The 8,222-nt window shown below is 44.6% G+C and overlaps 1 protein-coding gene across 3 annotated transcripts in view; it reads right to left on the bottom strand.

Moving 5' to 3' along the window:
• tcf7l1a (transcription factor 7 like 1a) overlaps positions 1 to 6,566 on the bottom strand; it is a 28,518-nt gene extending 21,952 nt beyond the window's left edge. Inside the window, exons 1-4 of one of the 3 annotated variants that reach the window (XM_078270861.1) lie at positions 6,084 to 6,566; positions 5,454 to 5,637; positions 4,366 to 4,435; positions 2,013 to 2,149 (exon numbers count right to left, since the gene is read on the bottom strand). In XM_078270861.1, the coding sequence (XP_078126987.1) occupies positions 2,013 to 2,149; positions 4,366 to 4,435; positions 5,454 to 5,624 (378 nt within the window). In that variant the 5' untranslated portion in view covers positions 5,625 to 5,637; positions 6,084 to 6,566. Of the gene's footprint in view, positions 1 to 2,012; positions 2,150 to 4,365; positions 4,436 to 5,453; positions 5,641 to 5,748; positions 5,945 to 6,083 lie in introns of those variants that run through there. The other 2 variants (XM_078270860.1, XM_078270862.1) reach the window with 2 other exon arrangements.
• Between the last annotated feature and the right edge of the window lie 1,656 nt (positions 6,567 to 8,222).

Raw genomic sequence — 8,222 nt, forward strand, 5'->3', positions numbered from 1 at the left:
AAACATCAGGCCACTTACACAGGCTACGGAGAAAGCTCTGCGTGGAGCCTCCACAGAACTGGAAAACAAGCTCAAGTGGCCTGATGTTTATACTTGTGTGCTGGTGTTTGTGTCGAGCCGGCATATAACGACCAGCCACGCTGAGGCGGTACTAACATCTGCGGCAATATAGAGGTTTACTCCTCGACGCAGCGGCCGCAGGTTCGACTCCGCCCCTTTCATGCATGTCATTCCCCCCTCTCTCTCCCCCCTTTCGTGTCTTTAGCTGTTCTATATAAATAAAGGCCTAAAATGCCCAAAACATTATCTTTAAAAACCCTTACTGCAATCACGGCTCACTCAAACCTGAAGGCAGACTTTGAGACTCTGTTTGCATATTCAGGCCTACTTTTGAAAATGTAATCAGAAGCATGTTTTTGCTCAATTGTATGACTGAGGAACCTTTTTTGCTGATGTTTTTAGGACTTTATGTGGACCAAATTGTGTGTGAAAAAGACTATATAAGACACGTAATAATATAGTCAAATATATAAACAAAATCATGTTAATAAAGTGTACATGTCTGGCCCCTGTTGTGATTCTCATTTCCCCGTGTGGCCCCCCAGATGAAGATCTTCCATCTATCAACTCACTAAACTGACTGACTAAACAATCGTGCTGACAGCTGCACGTCAATGTTTACCGTGAACAGCAGCTGGATTCTCGCGATACAACGAGATTGCGCGAGAATCGGCGATTACATATCACACGACAAACCCGTCTCGTCAGGCTCGCAGGCTTTCAGAATCAGAACCGGGCGTTGCATTTGTAATCGAAAGTCAGATTTTCTGAGTTCAAAGAAAATATGAAAATACAACGTGGCTGCATCCGTGCATCCGCATTTGTGAAAGCTGTAGTAACATGAAGTTATACTGAGTCACTTCATCAGTCGTACACACAGTGTTGTCCATATTCTGTCTCTTGCTACGCTGTTTGTACGCACAAAAACAGCGTAATGCGTTGTTATAAACTGGCAACGCTGCCAATGGCTAACCTGGCTGGAGCTAATGAAAACAATGAAAATCCGACTTGTAATTGGAACGCTTTCAACCCGGGCGTTACGTCATTCCCAGCTTTGGCTTCCCATTTCCCAGGCAAATGGAAGGCACCATTTTTGATCCCCTCAGGGAAATTGTCTAGTTGCAGTTGCTCACACTCAAATTCAAGGTAAAGAAAAGAGCGAGTCAATAAGTGTATAAAGTATAACGTTACATAGCTACAGTAGAAACACAAAAACGTTACGTAGAAGTAAAGTGAGACTAGGTTAAAAAAAAAAAAGAGTTGTTTCTAAAACTCAGGACTGTACAAATGCTATGGTAGTATTAACATAAATGAAGTCAAAGTGTAAAAGCACTTGTGTCTGAACTACCAGCTCAACGAACACATTGCGTCTCGCAGCTACGGCCGTGGATCAGGTGTGTGTGTGATGGCAGCGTCCGTTCATTCAAAACAACAATGGCGGACGCGATAGACGGATGGTTCATCCAATCACATGCCAGGTATTTTTTTTTAAGTGCCTGCCCTTTCTCAAACAGTTTCCAATGACGGCTTCTCAGATGGTTCTGTGATAACCAAACATCAGGCTCCCCAGGGTTTTACCACCAGTGCACTGCAGGCCTTAGCTACTGGGAATTATTTAGATGTTTATAGATGATTTTTAAACTGCAGTTGGGCGGCTCGTACTTCAACGTAGTCATATTTTTTTTTATAAATCTCCAGTTAGCTTTTAGCCCTGCCTTGAAAAAGGGCCTTACGGAATCCGTCTTATAGCTTTTTTTTTTATTTTTATTCTCAATTCTGTGATTCGGTCCATTATTCTGTGATGTCATCAGTGTGTGACTGGCCCCAAAGACACTAGCCAGCGGGCTAAACAACTTTTCTGGAGGAAACAGGTCTTTCTCCCAAAACCAAAATATTAAACCAAACACGCTGCGTTTCTATAGACAGGGAACTGTTGGCCGTTGTTGACTTACCGTCCTGGCACTTGGTGGGAGAGCTCCGTTGGCGAGGTAGGGACTGCAGAGGTTCCCCAGGTCCGGGATCATGAAGAAGGGATATCCAACATAGGGGGAGTGCTGGAAGAGGCCGGCGTCCTGCTGCCTCCGCAGGGCTGAGAAACAAGTTCAACGTCACAGTGAGCAACACTTCAAACAAAGGGTCCCAAAGATCAGCTCACCCATCATGGGGTTTCATTATAATTTAACGGGTTGTGTGGCTCCTTCGATGGCTCCATAGGCATGCTAATTAGCCCGACACATTGTTAGCCTAATGTGATGGCTTTGCTTTGTTGCTGGCTAACGTGCGATAGCTGAGGGTCATTATCTGGCTATTGCTCACCTGGTGGGTTTGAGCTGGATAGCTCTTGCAATTAGCATGCTTTTAGCCGTTGATATTGTAAACAAAAGTGAATACAGCCTGATCCAGAGGGTGTGGGTGCAGGTACAAGATGGGGGCTGGTTGTTACGGAGCATTCTCTCTGCCGAGGCCCAAACTCAACCAAACACCAGTTGGTTTTTTAATTTTACTTTACCAGGAATATACCCATTTAGATTCATGTGATTCTTTGACAAAAGAGTCCTGGCCGAGGCCGACGCATACAAAGTTTCAACTAAAAGAACAAACAACAGACTTAAAACCAAACAGCAAGATTACACCAAACAATGTACAGTGAGTAATAACATAGTCCTTAATCCGGTCCATAATCGTGCATGCTAATAAAATAATCTAGTTCAAAGGAGACTCTGTAGCTCACACCAAGATGAGGGAGCAAAAACTTTAAAAGCATGGCCTGAAGTTTATTTTTGTGAGTCTCTCTTTAAGAGAATAGCAGGGCCGGCGTGTGTGTGTGTGTGTGTGTGTGTGTGTGGGTGTGTGTGTGGGGTAGAGAGAGTGACAGTGGTTAGCTTCGGCGAGTAGCAGCTCTACAGGCATAGTGGAAGAAACAACAGTCTACACTTACCTATGCATGTAGCCACTCAGTGGCATGAACTATATGTGCAATAATACAACCTGTGCAATACTGTTTCCATGCTTTTAAAATGCCTGTTCATAGATGTATTGACTGGGATGACTGTGCACAAGTGCATGTTAAGAGTAACTGTGGATTTATTACTTTAAGTACTTTTATATTTCAGGTACGGCACAGCAAGTCTCGCTGTACACAAGCTTGTGCAACGGCAATAAATCGCCTTCCAGGCTGACCCGGCCACGCCGAAAGCAAGAAGCATGAAAGACGTTTTTACTCTCGCACGTAAACTCAGTTTCATCCCGTGTTTCCGCTATTTGGTAAGAGAGGTCAAGACACAAGCTTCTCATACCAGAAGGGTTGCTAACCAACGGCTGCTGGTTAGACTAGTGGAACCAGTTACACAGTCATGGTGGCTGGACAACTGTGCGGGTCACGGCTTCCACTTGAAGTTGCTTTTCTCTGTTAATACGCTGCATATATCTACAGTATATTATTCTTACTATTGCACATACCTGTACATGTTGTCCATACATTGTTCATATTACATAGCCATGTTTATTCTGCTCTTATAAAAAGGTAACTGCTAATACACTGCACATATTTATGTTCAATTTATGACTCAAAACCACCTTCTGTAAACCAGCTGTACACTACTGTCTACACTGCACTATATTTATTGTCCTGTCTATACTTTGTAGATCACGTTGCACTTTCTGCTCTTTTTTTGCACTTCTGGTTGGACGCAAACTGCATTTCATTGTCTTTGTACTTGTACTCTGCACAATGACAATAAAGTAGAATCTAATCTTTTCAAGCCAGTTGGGCCAGCCCACTGTAGTCAAACCTGAGCAGATAGCATGACGATATAAAGCCGGGCCACGTTGCAGAGTGTCTGCTCTTTGCTTAGGGAAGGATAGTAGAGCTTCAAGGCTTTATGGATGAATCGCCAACTATTTTGATAACGATTCAAATCATTTAATGAAAAAAAACACAGTAAAACTTGTGTGATGTCAGCTTGTTAAATGTGCATATTGTTCTAGTCTCTTCTCTCCTCTGGGACAGTAAAACTGAATATCTTTGAGTTGTGGACAAAACAAGACATTTGAGGACGTCATCTTGGGCTTTTTGGGAAACTCTGATCCACTTTTTTTTCTCCTTACAATGTTCTCACCTTTTTTATAAACCAAAGAACTAATCCATTCATCCAGGAAATAATCCACAGAGTAATCGACTTTGAAAATAATCGGTATTCGCAGCCCTACTCTCAGCGGGAACGTTACGTCTACTTGTATAGTGAAGTCTGTGAGACACAGTAGCATTAGGAGGATTCCCACCAAATGCAAAAGTGTGTTAATTACCTTCCTGAAACAGATAATTCTGCCTTGCCCTGCTCTCCGCATCTGGATTGGTCCTGGGGCGTCTGTCTGCCTGCACACAGACACACACACAGAGAAGAGTAAACAAAGATAGAGAGAGCATTGTGGATGCTGTGGAAAAGCACACAAACAAACACCACCGGGGATCTAATTAAACGTTTATATCTGGTCCAGTGTATTTCCTCGCTTTGTGGAAGACTTATGTGCACGTGTTTGGCGAAGGGTTTAGGCGTCCTTCCACAAGAAAATGTGACTCTTCTCAATATAAAGAAAATGCCATTTCCCCCACACATTTTGTGTCTCTTTGTGGGATATTGTCTCTGTGGGTTTTAGTCGTGTTGCGCCTGTGTGGTAGTTTTGTGTCTCTTTTTTTTTTTTTTTTACATTATTTTGGACCGTTATTATCACCATATCTGTGTCTCAAACATTGGAAAAGCTAGAGCTAGATCATAAATACATAACTCTTAAAACGTTTAAAGTCCAACTACAATCATTAGATCTGAGAAAAGACTTAGTTATATTCATTAGGCTCGGCTGTTGCCCAAAACGGCTTTGGATGCTGCACCTAAACCTTATAATCTCCGAGGTTTTTGAGTATTATTTATTCATTATCTACTCTAGCTTTTCCAATGTTTAAGACACATATGCACGGTCCAAAATAAACTTTTTTTGTCCACCGGCCACTCAATAGATAACCATTGGTTTTTTTGGCTGGTAAGTGAAGTAAATCTACCAGGCACTTGCGTATTTTCACCAGCATTTGGCTAGTAGATGGTGCTAATTCTGGACCCTGCAGATATCGTAATAACAGCTCAAAATGATGTGGAAAAAGAGACCCCAAAGAAAGAAAAAGAGATCACAACAACAAAAAGAGACAACACGACTACAAAGAGACACAAAAAAAACAAAGAGACCCAACATTTACGGGGAAATGTCTTGAAAAACTTCCCATTTTCTTGAGGAAGGACCTCGAAACCTCCCCGACAAATACGTGCACCCAAGTCTTCCACAAAGCTAGGAAAAACACTGCTGGGGACCTAATTAAAAGTTAGATAAGTGGTCCAACTTACCTCTGAGTCTGAGCTGGACTCGGACTCGTTGACCAGAGAGGACTTCACGTCGTCTAGGTCCCGTTCAGAGGACACATTCCTCTTTTCCTCTTGTTCCCCTTCGTCTTTAAACGCTATCAGTTCATCGTTTGCTCCCAAGTCGTCTCCGTCTGCCCCGTTTAGCTGCGGCATGTTTGGACGTTAGCTGCTAACATTAAAAAGGGGTTGAGTTTAGCCCGAGTTACATTTGGTTTTAAAAACAACAACAACAACAACCTACACGACTGGACAACCTTTAAGAAAACATTCAGCTTACGTTAAATGCGTGCTACACGCAACCACACGCTGCGTTAACTGATTGTTTTGTCCGTTGAGGGTTGAGGCTAGAAGGGATACAGCTACGGCGACGACAGTTAAGTTTAAGCACCAAAACGAATAGTTTCGGGTGGGGGGTCGTGGTTTGGATTAAAACACTCCGGATGAACGAACACGCGTTTCCTGGGTGAAAGTGTTAAAATTATATTATTAAATAAAAAAGTATATTTTGGGAGATTTAGCGTAATTTTGCGTCACTTCCGGCCGTAGCTGTATCCATTCTAGCCACAACCAAAACTATCTTACAAGCTAGCCTAGCTAGCCTAGCTTAGCTACCTGCGGCGTTCACTGACGCGTCAGTTTCTGGCGTCAAATTCCTGAGGTGTGGAAGAAGTCCTCCTTGAGCTGGTTTCCACCGAGAAAAGAGTCCATAAAAAGCAGTGCAGTGACAGGAAATGCTCAAAACGGTTAAAGAAAATTACAATAAGAACCACTCATAACCGACTCAGGGCCGTTGACATTATGAAACCGAGCGCTGAGCAGTCGCTCCGACTGAAAAGTTTACGCGCAGTTAACGTCACTCCAGCGGAAAAAGTAGAGGCCCGTTTTGATTTAATTCCAACATCGTGAGTCCGGTTTAAAACACGCATAATTCCCACTAAATACGTTTTTAAAACGGTCGTTTCCGCATTTTCAAAATCTTTCGCTGATTCAAGTCGATTTGGTGGTAGAAGGGGGGGCGGGGGATAGTTTGCGGTGCAGCGGAGGCGTGGGAAACACTCGGGCTGCTCGCTGCTTCTGGAGTGGAAGAAGGAAAAGACTGCGCGCGGCTGTCCGTCGGAACACACTGGAGGGGAGGGCTGGGAGCTCCGTGACGCTACAGACTCTGGATCAGTTCAAGCAAAGCGCTCCCGTTGTTTCACAAGGACGAAGGCAGCAAACTGAACTGATCCTGGACCAGGCAGCACAACAGGTTGATCCCATTTGTTTGCAGAGAGAAGGAGGCACAAAAAGGACAGAGGAGGAGTTTAAGATGGACAAACACTTTTCTTAGACCTTAAAGGAGCAGTTAGACACTTCTCTGACCTCTTGACCTTTAAGGAGGGAAACAAGCGGGTCTTTGTGTTGTTTTCATAAGTGGAAGAAGTACTCACATTACTGAAGTAAAAGTACTAATAGGCTACCATCCTGTAAGAACAGTCTCTGTTACAAACGGTCAATGTTTTTGCTTTTATCAAACGTTTTTTTTCCCCACCTTTTACGAGGGTTTTTTGGACACTTTTTTCAATGTTTTTGATGTATTTTAAATCCATACATGTCCCGGGACCTCCCTAGATAGTTAGAGATCTCAACCCCACCGCAACCCCCCAATGTTGAACCCAAAGTTACACCCTTGATTGTGTGCAGTAGTCTTAACGTGTAAAGTAACTAGTAACTAAAGCTGTAACAGATGAATGTAGTGGAGTAAAAAGTCCAATATTTCTCTCTGAAATGTAGCGGAGTAGAAGTAGAAAGTGGCATGAAAAGAAAAGACTCAAGTAAAGTACAAGTACCTCAACATTTTGGACTGAAGTACAGTACTGGAGTAAATGTACTTAGTTACATTCCACCGCTGGTCGAAGAAGTACTCGTACTTGTATTTATACAATTAAAAGTGCCAGTACAACACTTGAAGAAGTGCTCTGTTACATGTGAAAGTCCTGCATTCAAAATGTTACGGTTAGATTTAAAAGAAGCCACTGATTTAAAAAGGAAAATCTTCTGCTACGTTCCCCCTCTCATTCCCCCTGCTCTAGTTTCCCCCTCTCATTCCCCCTGCTCTGGTGTTTCCCCCTCTCATTCCCCCTGCTCTGGTGTTCCCCCTCTCATTCCCCCTGCTCTGGTGTTTCCCCCTCTCATTCCCCCTGCTCTGGTGTTTCCCCCTCTCATTCCCCCTGCTCTGGTGTTTCCCCCTCTCATTCCCCCTGCTCTGGTGTTCCCCCTCTCATTCCCCCTGCTCTGGCGTTCCCCCCTCTCATTCCCCCTGCTCTGGTGTCTCCCCCTCTCATTCCCCCTGCTCTGGTGTTTCCCCCTCTCATTCCCCCTGCTCTGGTGTTTCCCTCTCGTCCCCCTGCTCTGGTGCTCTCCCTCATTCCCTCCTGCTCTGGTGTTCCCCCTCTCATTCCCCCTGCCCTGGTGTTTCCCTCCCTCGTCCCCCCTGCTCTGGTGTTTCCCCTCTCTCATTCCCCCTGCTCTGGGTGTTCCCCCCCCCCTCTCATTCCCCCTGCTCTGGTGTTTCCCCCCTCTCATTCCCCCCTGCTCTGGTGTCTCCCCCCTCTCATTCCCCCTGCTCTGGTGTTTCCCCCTCTCATTCCCCCTGCTCTGGTGTTTCCCCCTCTCATTCCCCCCTGCTCTGGTGTTTCCCCCTCTCATTCCCCCTGCTCTGGTGTTTCCCCCCTCTCATTCCCCCTGCTCTGGTGTTTCCCCCCTCTCATC

This window comes from Sander vitreus, chromosome 16 (genome assembly GCF_031162955.1).
Source record: "Sander vitreus isolate 19-12246 chromosome 16, sanVit1, whole genome shotgun sequence".
NCBI lineage: Eukaryota > Metazoa > Chordata > Actinopteri > Perciformes > Percidae > Sander > Sander vitreus.